Below are 18,761 nucleotides of genomic sequence, written 5' to 3'. Positions count from 1 at the left end.
ACAGATGTACTGAAGAACATCATACAGCTGTTTCAGATAAATAAAACAAGTACATGTTGTTTGCTTTCCGCTTCAAGGTTTGTGTGGAAAGGCAATAAAATGAACGTGTGTGTGTGTGTGTGTGTGTGTGTGTGTGTGTGTGTGTGTGTGTGTGTATACACACATATAAAAAAAATTCCCCCTGCAAACATGTAAACAAACCCTTAGACAAATAAGTAAACAGTACATCATTTGGTGACACTACATAGTCCCATTTAAATACAGAGATGTACCTCATATTATATTTTGTCTAATCTGTGTATGATAATTGTCTAATCTGTCTGGTGTAGTGTGTGCAGAAGGGGTTCATAGGTGTGTGAGATAAATCTGGTGCCATTTCACTGAGTAGAAGCAAAGTTATTGAATTTTAATTTTCCATTTAGCACTTTGCAGACGGTCCCTAAACGTTCACTCACTAACTGGGTCCACATTCGAGGTAATGCCATCTACTGGTCATTAAGGACCATTTGTTTGGATGAAAATGTGGTTGTAGTTTCCTCTCTGTGTTGCCAAAGTTGCATAGAGCCGTCATTTGTGTCTCAATGATTATTGACCGATGGTCTATTGACCCGCAAAGAGTGAATCTGTGAATCTCTTGCCAACTTTACTGCGGTAAGTGTTGGCATTCTTCACATAGTCTACATTGTACCTCTGTATTGTATTGAAAGCCCTGAACACAAACGGTTACTTTTCAGCATACCAGTCGCCCAAGTTTTCGGTCCCCTTTTCTCCTGAGGGAACATTTATCTCCCGCTGCAGGTCAAACATTAGCGTGTGTGCTGCGGCTGCTCTGATGCCTGTGCTGTGGGCGTCAACCTAACTTGCTGTGGCTCTAGCGTGATAGGTTCAGAGTGGCATTACTTAATTATGATTGGCTGTTCTTATGTCTGTCAAAACATGGACGAATGAATTCTGTCTAAATTACATCGAGCATCTCTCATACTTCTATCGAAGAAAGTTATATCGCGATATATATCACTATCATTATATTGCCCAGCCCTACTCTGACTGTACTCTCATCAGTAGTGTGGCGCTGGTGGCTCACACTCCCTGCTGTTGTAGCTTTACACTGGAAGCTGCTGAAATGCACACGGTTGCCAAAAAGTGAATGTATGTGCAGCGTTACATTGTCTACAGCTGCTGACAGAGCCTGAACTGGGATTTTAGACAATAGTACACTACTAACTTTGTGGAAACCATTCGTGTTTGGCTCTTGGCTGCTTCAATACCACTGAAGGCCACTAGGGGGGGCTCTAAAAGGCTCTGGATCCCACAGACCAGGGCTGTCAAACTCATTTTAGATCAGGGGTCACATTTAGCCCTGTGTGATGTCAAATGGGCTGAACTGGTAAAATAATAGCATAATAACCTATAAATACAAACTCCAAAATTTTGTCTTTGTTTTAGTGTTAAAAAAGTAAAATTACATTAAGAAAATGTGGAAAAACCTGAACAACCACATACAACCTGAAATTTCTTAAGAAAAATAAGTCCAGTTTCAACAACATTATAGCTCAGCTTATCATTAACACTATTTACAGATCATGGTGAATCTACAAAGGCACGAAATATTTAGTAACAGGCAGAATATTGTTAAAATTGCACTTAATTTTCTTTTGACATTTCAGGTTGTTCATATTTGTTCAGGTTATTCACATTTTATTGTTAAAGGATAATTTGTAAATGTAAATATTTTCATAGTGTGACGCTGTTTATTCACATTAAAACAAGAAGAAAATCTGGAGTTATTATTTCTAGGTTATTATGCTATTACTTTACCAGAGATTGCAATTAGCATGAATGTGGAACCTGAACTAAAATGAGTTCAACATCCTTGATTGTTAATGTCTTCAGTATAATTTTTGCACTCTCCAAATTCACCCTGGATTGGAACCTTCGGCGGGCTGGTTTTGGCCCGCGGGCCATATGTTTGACGCCCCTGACTTAAAAGCTCAGAATGGGCAAAACAAAAAACCTTATGTGTACTTTTGCATCCACCAATAGTTGAAAATGGGACAGCATTCATTTGGTTGTAATCTGCAACTCCACTACTTCATGTCACTAAAAATCACACATAGGGCTGGGCAATATGGGAAAAAAAATCATATCTCGGTAATTTTTTTCATATGAGACAATATCAAAACGTATCATGATATAAATCATATCACTATTTTTGTCAAGGTTAAATTTTTTAATTACTCATAAGTTAGTTGTGAAGACATCAGGAGGATATTTTTGATTTAAATATGATTTATTTTCTGTCAGAGGTTGAACATGACAGATGTGCTGAAGAACATTATACAACTGTTTCAGATAAATAAAAGAGGAACATATATTTAAAACTCAACTAAAAGTCTGACCAGCAGGCAAAAGCTTTCAAGTTTTAAAAGAGAACACAAATGCTTGCAAGGAAAGCCATAATGGGTTGGAGAAGACCCGCCTTCCATTCCTATGTGGAAATTCCTGATCTCAGAAGTTCTGATACTGGTAAAACTAGAAAACTACACTATATTAACAAAAGGACGCATATTTTCCTGCAGAAATGGAGGAAGCCACTGGAACTTTTGAGAGTGCAGTATAATTTGGACTTAAATACATAGCACGATGGATATCTATCGCTTTTTGTTTTGCTTTCTCTGCTCGTCTTCCTTTTCACTTTGATTGTAAAGAAATAACATTCTGGACTCACGTACTTATGTGTTTTATTTTACTATATGATACTATACTATACTATACTATACTATACTATACTATATATTGTGCAAACATTATGTACTACCTCAGAGTGCTAGTGATGTTGCACAAGCATATATTACATAGACCAGTCCTGTAGCATCATTGGAATTTTAATTTTTACTGACCATTTTTAATGTTTCTTTGTTTATTGTTTGTAAAGTTGTCATAAAACTTGAATAAATAGAAGTTACAAAAAAAAAGAGAGAGAACACAAACAAAACAGACCATTTTCACAGGGGTGAGTTCCATAACTACTGTAACTGGTGTAAACCGAAAATTAAACCTAACCTGCCCATTCTGTGTGCGTTTCACTTCAAGGTTCGTGTGGGAAGGTGAGTGTTTGCGTTCTTCACATAGGCTACATGTATTTATTCAGTACACCTCCGTATTGCATTGAAAGCCCCAAACCAAAACGGTTCACACCCTACTTCTCAGTAACCCGATCACCCGAGTTCTTGGTCAAACTTTCTCCTTAGGGAACACTCATTATCTCCAACAGCAGCCCAAACATTAGCATGTGTGCTGCGGCTGCTCTTATGCCTGTGCTGTGGGTGTCAACCTAACTTGACGTGGCTCTAGTGTGATTGGTTCAGTGCAGCGCTACTTAATTATGATTGGCTGTTCTTTCATCTGTTAAAACATGGACAAATGAATTTTATCAAAATTGTATTGAGCATGTCTCATATTTCTATCGAGGGAAAGTTATATCACAACATATATCGTTATTGTTTTATCGCCCAGCCCTAATCACACACTAACCCTTTAACTCTTTCAATGCCATGGGCTGATTAAATCGGCTTTACAAATACAACCTTTAAAGTGCCACGGGCCGATCAGATCGGCTTTGGAGAACACGCCATATTTGTGTACAAACAAACCATCCACCCCCATTTCTTTCTCACATTTCGATGACATTCTTTCTGTGTCCCCCTTTTGAGACCAATCAGACGGGAATTTGAGGTCACGCGACCGAATAAATTATGCAAATTACGATCAATAATGAATCGGCTGCGTCTGGTGCGTTTGGAATCTAATTAGCAATCGGTCGGATGTTACCGAGCGGTTTTTGACCAAGGAAGAGCTCGCGTTTCGTTTTCTGCTTGGGAAATTACTGAATACTGAAAAATAGCCAAATTCTGTGGCACTTTTAAGGCTTATTAGCCCCTTAACTGTCTGGCACCGAAAGAGTTAAAGTGTGTCGCATTAAAAGTGTTCCCCAGGTTAACCTGCAGGAGTTCATGGAATGTGTTTTGGCTGTTGAGTTGTGACAACAGCATCTTGTGTTTGTGTGTTTACTGCAGGAATGAAAACAGATCAAAAATGATAATCTGAGAAAGACGGATGAAAACTGGGACTTCGCGAAACTGATTCAGTACAGTAGCTCCAAACCTAGAAGCACTCATTATAGACTTCAGATTATGATCTATATAGTCTATAACAGTCAAAAACATCTGGCACATTGTAACATTTTCTATCATATTATGGGCTGCACTGTCATATAACTTCAAGTACATTTTGAGGAATATTAGGGCCATTTTTTGCTTGAATTAAAACATTGCCGTTGTATTGAATCAGGGGTGTTAAACTCATTTTGGTTCAGGTTCCACATACAGCCCAATTTGATCTCAAGTGGGCCGGACAAGTAAAATATTAGGCAAATTAACCAATAAATAATAACTGTTTTAGGGCAAAAAATAAGTAAAATTACATTATGAAAATATGAATAACCTGAACTACCATGTACATTTCTGAAATTTCCTCAGAAAAATAAGTGCAATTTCAACAATATTATGTTATTAACACAGTTTATGGATCACAGTGAATCTACAAATACACAACGTTTAGTAACAGGCAGAATATTGGACTGATTTTTCTTTAGACATTTCAGATTGTTTACATTTTATTGTTATATTTATAGTCATTAAAAGTCATCAATTAAAGTTATTTTTTGCACAAAAACATTATTTATGGGCATAATGTAATATTATTTCTTTCACATTAAAGCAAGAAGAAAGTTATTCTAGATTATTATATTATTTGACTTGAGATCATAATGGTCTGTATGTGGAGCCTGAACTAAAACCAGTTCAACATTATTGATTGTTAATATCTGCAGCATAATTTTTGCACTTTGCAAATTCATCCTGCAGGCCAGACTGGAACCTTCAGCGGGCCGGTTTTGGTCCACGGGCCACATGTTTGACACCCCTGCTATAAACAAACCCCATCCATCACAGATTTCACTGACTGGTTCAGATTTAAACCAGATAAACAAGTGGTGCCAGGCCCAACAAACCCTGCCTTTCACACATATTTTGTCAATTGTAAGTAAATGGGAAGATTTTTTTAAAAATCTATAAAAATATGACCTTTGACCTACCTTTCCCAAAATGTAATGACATGTATTCTGGGTCACTGGCAATGAATAAACTCAATTTGGTCTGAATTCAACCAATAGTTTTGCTGCTAAAGTATCAACAAACAAAGAAACCTAATGAAAAACAATACCTCTTGCCTCCCCTTCGGGGGGCGGGGTAATACTCCAATCAGCAACATTGGCCACTATAGGCATCACCTGTAGTGCAGAAGGTGGAGTCTTACCGAGATACAGTGAGGCGTTCTCCTTCTTGACATTGTCGTCCAGGTAGGTGGGTCCGAGTGTGTAGATGGGCGTCGATCCCATTCCCACCAGGATCTGAGCAATGATGAACAGCGCCACGTACAGGTTGTGCTCGTTGCCTTCCTGGTCTCTGGGACAGGAAGTGATGTCAACGCGGTCCCTGGCGCTGGTGTTGCTGTTCATACACAGGCCCTCGTTGGCTGAGGATGAGTTGACCTCTTGGATCTGATAGGCTGGGGAGATGAAATGAGGTAAGGAGAAGAGGGCAGCACCCACAGCGATGAAAACCCCGCCTACCGCCAGCCAGCGAGGCCTCTGTCCCCGTCCACCGAAGTAGCTGATGAAGACGACCACTAGGAGGCTCCCGATGTCAAAACAGCTGACCAGGAGGCCCGACTCGGAGCTCCTGAGGCTGTAGCGCTTCTCTATGGTGGTGATGACGCTGCTGAGATAACCCGACACCATGAGCGACTGGATGAATGTCAGGTAGCACATGCAGAACAGGAAACAGCGAGAGTCCTGCAGGATGATGCTAAGGTGCTTCCTGCTGGGCAGACGGATCTGAGCCAGCCTGGAGGCCAAGAACCCCGGTGCCTTCCTTCTGGCCATGCTTTTACTCCTACGGATCTCAGAGTTCTCCATGTATGAGCTGGGCCGGTTCAGCGCCGCCTTCCCCGGCTTTGGCAGGTAGCCGGTTCGGGTCGGGGACTCGGCCTGAAAGGACTCGGTCTTGGGTGGGAGCTGGATGAACTCTGCGCTCTCCTCAGCTGTTATGGACATCTGGACTGAGCTAGTCAGTAAGGTCTCCTCTTGAGGCGCTGTTTCGTTTAAGATAGGTAAACTTTTCGATTTAAAGTTTGTCCCTTGCTCCTCTGGCTCACTAGAAAACCCATCTTCTTTTTGAAGGGATTCCGATAACTCTGCTTCCTCGTGGTCAGCCATTTTTTTTCCCCAGTCAAACAGCTTTCTTTAGGGGTTAAAAAAAATAAACCAACCCAGTGCCAAGCCTACTTTACAGTTCAGAGGCTGCTGCCCGTCACATTTATTATTAATAGGAACATCTACTCCCTCAAATAGAGTCTGTGGTGTCCAGAGGGGTCCAAAAAAAGCACAGATGATAACCAGAGGGTAAGCAGACCCACAGCCTCTGCTTATCTGCAGCACCGGCTGGATGATAGCCACCGGGTTTGTTTATCTTGTTGTGCACACTTGCCTGCTTTCTGCCACCATCTAATCCTGACGTGGAGACCCACTCAGGCCTCCTCAGCTCGACCCGCACAGATCCAGCTCCAGGGCCAGGGCTCCCTGCAGATGCACAGCATTTCTCTCAGCAGGACGATGGCATGGATGAAGTGAGCTCCGCGCCGCATCCCTGACACCCCTGCCAATGAAGATCACACAGTCACACAGTTACATTACATGGTGATGGTAGTGGCCCCCCTCTCCTCCTGACTCCTCCTCCCCAAGTCAAGGGCATCCCCCCCGATGTGATCACCGCACCAGCTGTCCACCCAGTCTGGCATTCAGTGATTATATCCCCGGTTGAATCTCTGGAGATGTCTGTGGAAAGACAGACACGAGGAAAGGAGCGCGGTCGTCGAGGAAACAGCTGGTGTTCGGTACAGGTCCGGGGAGTCCGGTGTCGGGCTGCCGCAGTGCTCAGCTGCTCAAAGCCGCTATTGCCCAAAACAAGTGCAAGCTGACGATTTAACGCAAACGAAACCGGAAGACACCCCTTCAAAATAAAAGCATCATCTGAAAGCTGTCAGAAATACAGACAAGAAAGAAATCAAGTGTAGACTAAGACTTGAAATTAAATTAAAGGAAAAATAACAAAATAATAAGTGAGTGTGTGTGTTTTTGTGCATTTATGTCTGAGAGTCCAAAAAGTAGGACTGTGATTATTTTCATCATCAATTAAGATTAATCTGCCCATCAATTTGTTAGAATATAGAATAGAATAGAATAGAATAGAATAGAATAGAATAGAATAGAATAGAATAGAATAGAATAGAATAGAATAGAATTTGTCATTGTGTGTTCAATTAAATTAGGAGTGCTATTCTAGTCAGTGCAACAATACAAATTAAAAAATACAATACGTCAGAAAATAAGAATAGCGCAAATATAAAATTAAAAAAAAAAAAAAACCTACAATAAAACAATTTAATATAAATTTAACAAAAGTAAAATGAGAGCTAATAAAAACTACAATAAAACAATTTAATATAAATTTAACAAAAGTAAAATGAGAGCTTATAAAAACAGACAAAATATGAATAGACACAATATTTATAATACTAACAATATTAACTGTGTATATCTATGAAAGTGTTCATGCTTTAGTCTGGTCTTGGTCTATAAAATGTCATAAAACTGTAAAAAGAAAACATTGTCTTTAAGTCTTTTATGGTGAACTACTCTAAAATATTAAGTTAATCTAACAGTCTGGATAATAAAATCTGGAAAAAACTAAAACAAAAACAAAAAACAGTCAATTACTCTGAGCCGAGTAAGTCTAGCTTGTTAGAAATTCAATGGAAATATTCAATTATATTAAAATTTGCGTCGTTTAATTGTGAGAAGTCATTTAACGTAGCAAAAACTTTGCTCTTTTATGCTTTAAAAACGAGGCCCGCGTTGTCGAACTGAATCCTATTATTGAATCCATCCATTTAACATTGATTTCCTTGTGCTTTCCTGTCAGATAAATATTTAGTAATAATCTGTGCATAGTTAAACATCGCTAGAGTCTCCAGATTAATTCGGCATGTCTCATTTTAATGTAGAGATTCTTAGCAAAGGACCAGTTTAGTGAGTAGCTAGCTAACTGAGCTAAACGCTGTTACCGGCATTTGTTAACGTTACATTAAAAACAGCATTAGTATTTTAGAGGACACATTTAACGACGTGCCTATTATAGTTCTGCAAAACATCTGTAAACTACTAACGCACGGTTTTAAGATTGAGATTGGATTATTTGATGGTTTTACTTTGAAAAGTTTAGCTGCTAGCTCCCGGTTAGCCTCAGTCAAAGCCGCAAACCCTGAATAAAATAACACGAGCAAGAAAACGGTTCACTAACCTGGTTTTCTGGGGAGACGACACGAACTTTCAGTGTCCCTGTTTGGGTAATAAAAAAACCCCAAAGAGACAGGACTTTAAGACCGGAGAAAAAACATGTTGGTGTTAAAAAGAAAAAAATAAATTTCTGATACAAAACATCCCCCACTTCAGTTCGTCAAGTCAGACACATTCACAGAGAAAACATGGACGACAGTGTGTTCAAAATAAAAAAGCTTTATTTACACTCATATTAACACAAAAACAGAAAACTTACTAGTATGTAAAAAATTTAAGGAAATATGTTGTACATGGGACTAAAGACACAGTATAAGGTAATATTCTAACAAAATAAAATAAAATCTTTAACACACAGGAAGTTACTACGGCAGCTACATGTGTAAAGAGGGACCTCTAGTGGACAATTTGATCATTACAAATAATCCAAAAACACCCAAATATAAAAGTATAATCTGTTCAGCTACAACCAATCTTTAACCTCCTGAGACCATCAATGCATTTTTGTCTTCTTTAGGGGACAAAAGATTGACAGTTTTACTTGAAATGCTGTCCCTTGCAAAGGACATTCCATAAAAAAAAGTACATAAATAAATAAGAAAAAATAATAATTAAAAAAAACACACAAAAAAAAATCTGAAAAAAGGTTGCAATATGCAGTTTCCATTCAAGACAATTGTTTAATGTAAAAAAAAAATTAAAAAATAAAATTAAAAAAAGCAAAAACTTTCACTTTCCTGGGTCTCAGGAGGTTAAATTCTAAGTATACTATAATACATTTACAACATATCCAGATGATTTCAAAAGCAAAATAAATCACCATTTAAAAGCACAACTTTATTTAATATGTATGTATATATTTACAAACCAGTATGACCTCCAATGGGTCAGAGCAGCAGAATAATAACATCATAACCTATGATTAATGCCAACACATATGATTAACATGACCACACTTTATTATAAGGGAATTTTAATGCTGGATGAAAAGGATCTTGGCTGAACAAAACCAGCTTAACCCGATCCAACTTAATGACCTTCTGAGGTTATATTTACTAAAGTTCTCAGTAAAATCACTTCTAATAATCCTATATTTCCTGCATACAAAATCATTCATTCATTAATTACCTGTGCTTTGGTTTGTGAAAAATCTCCTCTCATTCAGTGATGGCAGAACATAGCACAAATAGTAATATGGACACATTTATAGAATGAATGCCACACAATATAAGCAATAAACAGGAAAACACTACTTACAGCTTATAATTCTAGTTCTGATTATGTGCACAGATCATGCAATTAACAGAGACATGTCCATACTAGGGTTCCCACTGTGTTCTAAAATGTCTTAAAAGACTTGAATTTACAAATCTGCCTTTAATACTTTAAAAAGTCTTTAAAAAGTATTACATTTGATATGGTAGGTCTTAAAGGAGTTATATTTTGTTTTTGTTTTTTTTAATGGAATTCTGCATTTTCCAACATTTTCCTGTGGTCTCCATAAACTGTAAATGCTCTGCTTGGGTCTGAATTCTTCATTAATTCAACTCCACAGGTCCATCTTCAACCCTATTTCTGAGTAATGACACCAGAAAGGTGGTTTGGAGCGCTGGCCCTTTAAATGCATATGAGCCACTTCAGGCCCCGCCCCCTCCAGGTTGTTGGCTGTGCTGCTCTGTCCCATTCAGCCACTTGTGTTCGTTAATACAACCAACAACTGAACATTTTAGGTAATTGGCTCGAAGTTTGGACATATTTTCAGTATGGACTACAACCGCTGCTGCTGACAAACAATTATGTCGTACTCAGAGAAATGTTGGTCTGAAGTCTGGACCTTATATGTGCAAATGTCGTGATGTAACTAGTCATAGACGTGACAAATTAGGCAGGAATTAAAACAGGTTGTAGAAATCCACTTGATTTTTGCCGGAATGAATACAAAGATAGTTTTGCAGCACCTGGAGGGTTCAAATTCAAACTGTATGAACTGTTAGGGTCCAAATACACAAATAAATGAACCGCAGACTGATAAAAGTGGGTTTAGGGAAATGTGAGCCCTTTAAGTTCTGTTTCCATAAACTTGTTGGTTGTATTGTGTTTAAATGTGTCTGTTAAATGTCCAAACTGCAAAGAAAGTAACATTACTGGACTCAGTTCCACTTGTTCCAACCCGACAATTTATATTGAAATTAGGAACCAATTATCTCTAACTTTGCAGCTCCTGGTGAGAAATGACTCTGAATGGAGGGATTCAAGGCGTTGGAGTAAATAAATACATTTTCCTAAATTGTATGGGTCACAAATTTTTGCCAGTATGGCCGTGAAATAGTCTAAAAGGTATTTAAAAGTCTTAAATTTAACTTGTAGAAACCTGTAGGAACCCTGCATGTACATACCTTTGCTGGTGCGAAATTTACTTGAGGTTAGAAAATTGTGCAGTGTCTCCCTCTGAGTACAGCTCAAGTCCAGCGTACAGAGGTTCAGTGAATGTGGTCTGGACTCTGTGGATCAGAGTCATGGTTTCAGAGACGCTGTAGAAGGACAGAATACCTGCTGTGTGATCCAGGTACACTCCAATCCTGGACGAAACTGGGCCTGGGACAGGAGACTCTACACCATTATAATAAAATACAGGAATGAAACTGTCATAATATAAAGCCCAAGACTGATCATTGTTTCCAAATCCACAGTCATTTGAGGATCCTTCTCTCTTAATGTCCTTGTATGCGACTGCGGCTACAACGTACTCCCCACTCCACTCCACCTCCCAGTAACATCGACCAGTCAGACTCTCTCTGCTCAGGACCTGAAACCGGTTACTGAATCTGTCTGGATGATGAGGATAGTTCTGTACTTGACTCATAACTGTTACTCTTTTATTCTCCTCAGACAGTGACAGCCAATGGTTCACTGTGTTTGGATCCAGTGTGATGTTACGGGAATATCGCAAGAATTCTGCTCTGGTCTGTGGTTCAGCTTTAATCAGTAGAACCTGTGTTTGAGTGATGGTCAGAGAGATGTTAGTCCATTCCTCTGTCAGACTGTGCTGTAGTTTATCTCTGAGCTCTGACACAGCTGTCGTCACATCCTTAAAGTAGTTCAAAGGACGGATGTGGATGTTGGATGAGTCTGGATCTTCTCTGAGTTTGGACACTGATGAATACTGGAGTAAAAACTGGATGTGGTCATGTGTGTGTGACAGTTTGTCCATCTCAGCATCTTTCCTCCTCAGCTCAGTGATCTCCTGCTCCAGCTTCGACTCCAGCTCTTTGACTCGACTCACTTCAGTTTCCTCCTTGGATCTGATCTGCCGTTCCACATCACGCCTTCTTTCCTCCATGAGTTGGATCAGCTCAGTCAGGATCTTGTGGTTCTTCTCCACTGCTTCATCAGCACAGCGACTGATGGTCTTCACCTCTTGTTGAAGCACCTTCACATCTTTCTGTTTGTCTTTGATTCTCTGCTGGATTTTCTGTCGACTCACCTCCAGCTCTGTCTGCCTCTCAGTCCTTTCTGCTGCAGATGAGACTGTGTCGTGGCCTTTGTGTTCATCCACAGAGCACAGATAACAGATACACTGATGATCAGTGCGGCAGAACATCTTCATCACCTCATCATGACGAGAGCAGACGTTCTCCTGGAGCTTCTCCGACGGATCCACCAGCTTGTGTTTCTTTAACTGAGGTACATCATAATGAGGCTGAAGGTGTTTGTGGCAGTAGGAGACCAAACACACCAGACAGGACTTGACAGCTTTCAGTTTCCTCCCAGTGCACACATCACAGACCACATCTTCAGCTCCAGTGTAGCAGTGATCAGCAGCAGCAGGTTCAAGTCCAGTCTTCTTCAGCTGTTCCACTAAATCTGCCAACATGGTGCTTTTGACCAGGACAGGCCTGGGTATGAAGATCTGTCTGCACTGAGGGCAGCTGTGGATGTTCTTCATATCTTCTCCATCCCAGTGGTTTTTAATACAGCTCATACAGTAGCTGTGTCCACAGGGAATAGTCACCGGATCCTTCAGTAGATCCAAACAGATCGAACAGGAAAATGTTTCCTGATCCAGCTGAACTCCTTTTTGTGCCATTTCCTTCTCGTTCTATCTGTGACCGTGTGAAAGTCACTCTAAATAAGGCTGATCTCTGATTGAATCTAATCTATCTGCCCTTTCGGTCCACAGTATGTTTTCAGGTATAAAGGGGAGGAGACACGGACATTTAATCAACCAACTGGACCTGGCTTGTTAGAACAGACACAGAATGAAAGTATTGAAGGTGAAGAACTTTTTACAACATTCTAGGATGAGAGCGCTATTGTGATGACTAATACAAGACACAAGTCATACAGATCAAAACAATGACATTATAATCAAGTGAAAACAACAGTTACACTATTTCAGGAGAATATGGTTATAACAGTCACTGTATGAATAAGTAACAGATTAAAGATAAGTGACAAACTTTATAACCCATGAACATGTCAGTGTGAAGAGACTGTACTAAACTTTGAGCCTCAGTCTGTACTTTATGACTTTATGCATCACAGTAAAAACACATGGACTGACCTGAACACCTGACACCATAAAATGAGCTGTTTAACCCAGAAAGACCCAAACATCCACCTGTGACCTAAACTATCTACTGATCTAAACTGTTTAATACCTGTTGATCCATTAATTCTATCAATACATGTAAATAATTGGTGTAAAATACAGTTCTTCATCTTTTCGTGATCATCAGATATGACCCATTTGGATGTTCAGAGGCTCCGTAGTTACCGTGGAAACACCATCATCCTCTACAACATTGATTCACCAGTAAAACCCATGGAGTTGGATCAATGACAGTGGATGGACACACTGGGTTTATGTTCAGTTAATGAGAGAATTTGTTGAAAAAGTCACTTTTTCTTAATTTTTTATCCGTTTCTGATATTATGACAATTAACTTTAATCTGAGTTTTAATGAACATCTACATGATCAGTGAATTACATCGGGGGAAATATCAGATTTTTATTGAAGAAATGCGAAATAAAGAGGATAATATTATAATAAATGGTGATAAATTGCTTAAGAAAGGTTAAATAGAGAAAAATTCATTTGGGAAATGCCAGAAAAGTAACACTGGGTCTTCATGGGTTAATATAATGACCTTTGGATTTATTTGTAGTTTTTAAGAACATTTACATGATCAGTAAATTAAAAATAGGGAATTCCCCGATTTTCACTGAAAAATGCTAAATACAGAGGATAATATTATAATAAATGGTGATAAATCCCTTAAGTAAGTTTAAATACCAAGAGAAATTAATTTAGAAGTTTTACAAAAATCGTTGTAGGTCTTTACAGTTAATACATAAACAACAGTGTTTCTTTAATTCCGTTTAGTTTATGCAACTGCTGCAAACATCATTTTATGTCTTCAAATCATTATCTCGAATACACTGTCAGATCAATTTCATGTTTTTTTTTTTTTTTTTTTTTAAATAATAATGTCCCATAAAAAGCAAAAACAAAAAACTAGAAGCACTTTGATCTGAAACTTTATTTATTGTACAAACCTTCAAAATCCAAGCAAATCTAAAAAAAAATGCACATTTGTCATAATACAGATTTCCTTGAATACATTGTTTACAACATAATTCCATTTGTATGAAGTAAAATAATCATACTTCCTTTATCGTAACAGCAATGATTTGGACTTAACTGCGAAAATCCACTTAAGTAAAGCTTCAACACTAAATCTGCTCAGTGGAATGAAATGAGGAATCACTGCTTCACGAAATACAATGATTCACATATGCTTCTTATCAGTTTCAGATAGTGATGAAAATAAACAAAATATCAGCTATTAATACTGTCATTAACACAAAGTACAGGGTTCTATTAACGGAAGAGGAAAGAGAATTAAAACACTACTGTAAACAAATCATGTTTGTGGTTATTCAGTAAAAACAGAAAACTGGGTGATAATTAGACAATAAAGACGGTAATCAAAGATAAACAGATAAATCATGAATAAAACAGAATAGATTAAAAGATATTTCCAGATCTAGGTCAGTCTCACACTAGGTTCAGGCTCACATTAAGAAAATGAAAATAGAAATGTTGTTCCTGTCTAAACTGTCATTTTATGCCACATATGGCTTTTTCTGGTACAAACTCTCCCAGAAAATACAGACTGGAGTAAAGAAACAAATAATAAAGAAAAATGAAACCAAAATCAACAATAAATCAACAAAATAATACATAACATGAACAAAATGAAGCAACAAATCATACAAAATTGATAATAAAATAATAAAATAAGCAACAAAATGAAGGAGAAAAAAAAGCAACAAGAACAAAATAAGCTACAAACTGAACAAAATTGACAATAAAATGTTAAAATCGGCAACAAAACAAACAAAAACAAATAAAATAACAATTAAATTTAATAAAATGCATAAAAAATAAACAAAATAAGGATGTAGATGCTTGTTCTTATGTTCAGTTAATGATATAATTTACTGAAAAAGTCACCTTTTCTTCAGTTTTCTGTGTTTTTGACATAATAACCCTCAACTTTTATCAGAGCTTTTATGAACATCTACATCAGGCCTGTCAAACTGATTTGAGTTCAGGTTCCACATTCAGCCCAATATGATCTCAAGTAGGTGGAACCAGTAAAAAAAATAACAATGAAAGAAGTTAAATTGCATTATGAAAATGTATTCTTCAAAAATGGGAATAACGTGAACAATCAGAAACAACCTGAAATTTCTTAAGAAAAATAAGCACAATTTTAACAATATCATGCCTCAGTATATGTACATTAGAACTTACAGATCACAGTGGATCTACAAATGCAGAAAGTACACTGTGGGGGCAAAAGAAAAAAAAACTGTCCACTGCACAGGAAATGCCATTAAAAAAAAAAAGTATCTGAAAAAGCTGTTACATCGTGCTGTTTCCAATCAAGATACATACTTTTTTACTTTGGGTCTTGGGAGATTATGAGAGTTCAGGTTCATGTTATTCCAATTTTTTGTTAAATGACCATTTGTAAATGTAAATATTTTCATGTAATTTATTTTACATTTTTACACAAAACAAATATTTAAAAAAAAATATTTTTATAGTTATTTATGTTATTATGAGAGCATTTTATGGATCTGATCCACTTGAGATCATATTGGTCTGAATGTGGAACCTGAACTAAAATGATTTTGACATCATTGATTGTTAATAGTGAAATTTTTACATTTCATGGGAGGGACTGGACTCTTCAGAGGCCGGTTTAAGCCCACGGGCTGTTTGTCTGACATCCCTGAGCTACATAATCAGTAAACTGAATATAGGAAAATGCGTGATTTACACTTAAAAATGCACATTACATAACATATCCTCCTGGGACCCAGCAATGCATTTTTGTCTTCCACAGTGGACAAGTTTCACAACTTTACTAAAAAAAATAAAATAAAATGCAAAAACAATGTCCACTGCAAAATACATTCCATTAAAAAAAAAGAAAATGTATCTGAAAAAATTAGACTGATGTCATGAAATGGCACTGTATGTGACGCCAGGTCTTATAGCATTTGGTGTGCTATACATATGCATTTTTACGTGTTATTCAACGCCATTTGATTGCGTGTCAATTTAGATCTCTGGTTCACATAACCCTAACCCTCAGTAAGCGGTATTTGATGCATTGATTAGATTGGACAGGGGCCTAAAAACAGCATGAACATACACACAGAAAGCTTCTAATGCGTACAGATAACAAGCCAATTAAAAGTGGTGTGTATATTTACGTGAGTCATGATATCATGTTGGAAAAAACTGTTGCATTATGTTTCCAATCAAGGCAGTTATTTAATGTAAAAAAGTCTTTTACTTTCCTGGGTCTCAGGGGGATAATATTAAAATAAATGGTGATAAATCACTTCAGTAAAAGAAACAAAAGGAACAAAGACCTCATGGACAAAGGCTGAGTTCAGAGAAGCGTGTGCTGTCTCCTGTATCGAGCCAAACTCCAGCGTACAGAGGTTCAGTGAATGTGGTCTGGACTCTGTGGATCAGAGTCATGGTTTCAGAGACGCTGTAGAAGGACAGAATACCTGCTGTGTGATCCAGGTACACTCCGATCCTGGACGAAACTGGACCTGGGACAGGAGCACCTAGACCACCGTGCCAAAATGAATAATGGCTGCAGTTAAGGTACAAGGCCCAGGATTTGTCGTTGAGACCGAATGAAGCGTTTTGTTCCGTCTTAATATTCTTGTATGTGACTGCGACACAGACATTCTGTCCACTCCACTCCACCTCCCAGTAAAGACGACCGCTCAGACTCTCTGTGCTCAGGACCTGCTGCTCTTTCATGAATCTGTTTGGATGAGGAGAATATTTCCGTTGTCGATTTGTACATGTTGCTTTTTTATTCTCCTCAGACAGTGACAGATATTCATTCACTGTGTTTGGATCCAGTGTGATTTCACGAGAATATTGTAAGAATTCTGCTCTGGTCTGTGGTTCAGCTTTAATCAGTAAAGCATATTGTTGAGTGATTCTCAGTGAGATGTTGGTCCATCCTTCTCTTAGACTGTGCTGTAGTTTATCTCTGAGCTCTGACACAGCTGTCGTCACATCCTTAAAGTAACTCCAAGGACGGATATGGACGTGGGATGAGTCTGAATCTTCACTGAGTTTGGACACTGATGGATACTGGAGTAAAAACTGGTTGTGGTCGTGTGTGTGTGACAGTTTGTCCATCTCAGCATCTTTCCTCCTCAGCTCAGTGATCTCCTGCTCCAGCTTCGACTCCAGCTCTTTGACTCGACTCACTTCAGTTTCCTCCTTGGATCTGATCTGCTTCTCCACATCACGCCTTCTTTCCTCCATCAGTTGGATCAGCTCTGTGAGGATCTTGTTGTTCTTCTCCACTGCTTCATCAGCACAGCGACTGATGGCCTCTGCTTCCTGTTGAAGAACCTTCACATCTTTCTGTTTGTCTTTGATTCTCTGCTGGATTTTCTGTCGACTCACCTTCAGCTCTGTCTGCCTCTCAGTCCTTTCTGCTGCAGATGAAACTGTGTCGTGGCCTTTATGTTCATCCACAGAGCACAGATAACAGATACACTGATGATCAGTGCGGCAGAACATCTTCATCACCTCATCATGACGAGAGCAGACGTTCTCCTGGAGCTTCTCCGACGGATCCACCAGCTTGTGTTTCTTTAACTGAGGTACATCATAATGAGGCTGAAGGTGTTCGTGGCAGTAGGAGACCAAACACACCAGACAGGACTTGACAGCTTTCAGTTTCCTCCCAGTGCACACATCACAGACCACATCTTCAGCTCCAGTGTAGCAGTGATCAGCAGCAGCAGGTTCAAGTCCAGTCTTCTTCAGCTGTTCCACTAAATCTGCCAACATGGTGTTTTTTACCAGGACAGGCCTGGCCGTGGAGGTCTGTCTGCACTGAGGGCAGCTGTGGATGTTCTTCATATCTTCTTCATCCCAGTGGTTTTTAATACAGCTCATACAGTAGCTGTGTCCACAGGGAATAGTCACTGGATCCTTCAGTAGATCCAAACAGATCGAACAGGAAAATGCCTCTTGGTCCAGCTGAACTCCTTTATGCGCCATTTCTGCTCTCGTTGAGAACTGATCTTGTTTCCTGGAAGTGACACTATTCTGAGGTGTGTCCTAACAACATGAGTGCGTGCAGTGAGTGTTTCCTGTCTGCACTTTGATTGCACAACTTGTTGGTTGCACTCGTCTGCAGCTTGTCAGATGCAAAGGAGAGGAGACAAGGACATATAAGGATAGAATGAAGACGCTGTGTTTGAAGCAGCAAGAAGAAATTAACCAGGAAGAAGAGCAGACTGACGACACTTTATTTCTTTTGTTTGTATTTACTAAAATATAAATGGCATTAAACTAGATTAGATTAGATTAGATAGAATTGTCAATACTTATAATAGTTTTTTGGTTTTTGTCTGTTGTTTCCGCTTTGCAGATATTATCATTACTTTTATGCTTGTCATAAAAATCTCAACACATGCTTTATGCTGCCACATGATGGCGTCAGCGCTCCATCACTTTCTGTTCAGTTCAACTCAGTAAAAAGCACAAAACTAAATTGACTAAAGATCTAAAATTGTTTTGTTTCGGTTATTTATTTGTTGTTGTTGTTGTTTTTCAGAGAGAAGCCTTATATTTTAGGCAATGTTACTGTTCTTTAGTCCATAAAGACTCAAACATCTACTGTCATCATCTACATCATCAATTCACCAGTAAAA

The 18,761-nt window shown here is 38.5% G+C and overlaps 3 protein-coding genes across 4 annotated transcripts in view; all 3 read right to left on the bottom strand.

The window, feature by feature from the left end:
• The window catches only part of LOC115436896 (solute carrier organic anion transporter family member 5A1-like), a 53,567-nt gene extending 44,925 nt beyond the window's left edge, over window positions 1-8,642 (bottom strand). Inside the window, exons 1-2 of one of the 2 annotated variants that reach the window (XM_030159867.1) lie at window positions 8,481-8,642; window positions 5,377-6,776 (exon numbers count right to left, since the gene is read on the bottom strand). In XM_030159867.1, coding sequence (XP_030015727.1) covers window positions 5,377-6,337 — 961 coding nt within the window. In that variant the 5' untranslated portion in view covers window positions 6,338-6,776; window positions 8,481-8,642. Of the gene's footprint in view, window positions 1-5,376; window positions 6,777-6,895; window positions 7,088-8,480 lie in introns of those variants that run through there. The other variant, XM_030159868.1, reaches the window with a different exon arrangement.
• Window positions 8,643-10,889: 2,247 nt separating this feature from the next.
• On the bottom strand, window positions 10,890-12,563 carry LOC115436898 (tripartite motif-containing protein 16-like). Its single transcript, XM_030159869.1, has one exon. The coding sequence runs from the start codon at window positions 12,561-12,563 to the stop codon at window positions 10,890-10,892; it is 1,674 nt and encodes a 557-aa protein (XP_030015729.1).
• Window positions 12,564-15,620: 3,057 nt separating this feature from the next.
• LOC115436899 (tripartite motif-containing protein 16-like) lies at window positions 15,621-18,149 on the bottom strand. Its single transcript, XM_030159870.1, has one exon. It carries the CDS (start codon window positions 18,103-18,105, stop codon window positions 16,435-16,437), a length of 1,671 nt encoding a protein of 556 aa, XP_030015730.1. The 5' UTR covers window positions 18,106-18,149; the 3' UTR covers window positions 15,621-16,434.
• Between the last annotated feature and the right edge of the window lie 612 nt (window positions 18,150-18,761).

Source organism: Sphaeramia orbicularis, chromosome 17 (assembly GCF_902148855.1).
Source record: "Sphaeramia orbicularis chromosome 17, fSphaOr1.1, whole genome shotgun sequence".
Classification (NCBI taxonomy): domain Eukaryota; kingdom Metazoa; phylum Chordata; class Actinopteri; order Kurtiformes; family Apogonidae; genus Sphaeramia; species Sphaeramia orbicularis.
Note: the sequence above shows the minus strand (reverse complement) of the source record. Positions and strands in the feature narration are given on the sequence as shown.

What these genes read in the sequence shown, in the direction of transcription:
- LOC115436898 (XM_030159869.1), bottom strand. Translation starts at nt 12,563, where the DNA reads ATGGCACAAAAAGGAGTTCAGCTGGATCAGGAAACATTTTCCTGTTCG.
- LOC115436899 (XM_030159870.1), bottom strand. Translation starts at nt 18,105, where the DNA reads ATGGCGCATAAAGGAGTTCAGCTGGACCAAGAGGCATTTTCCTGTTCG.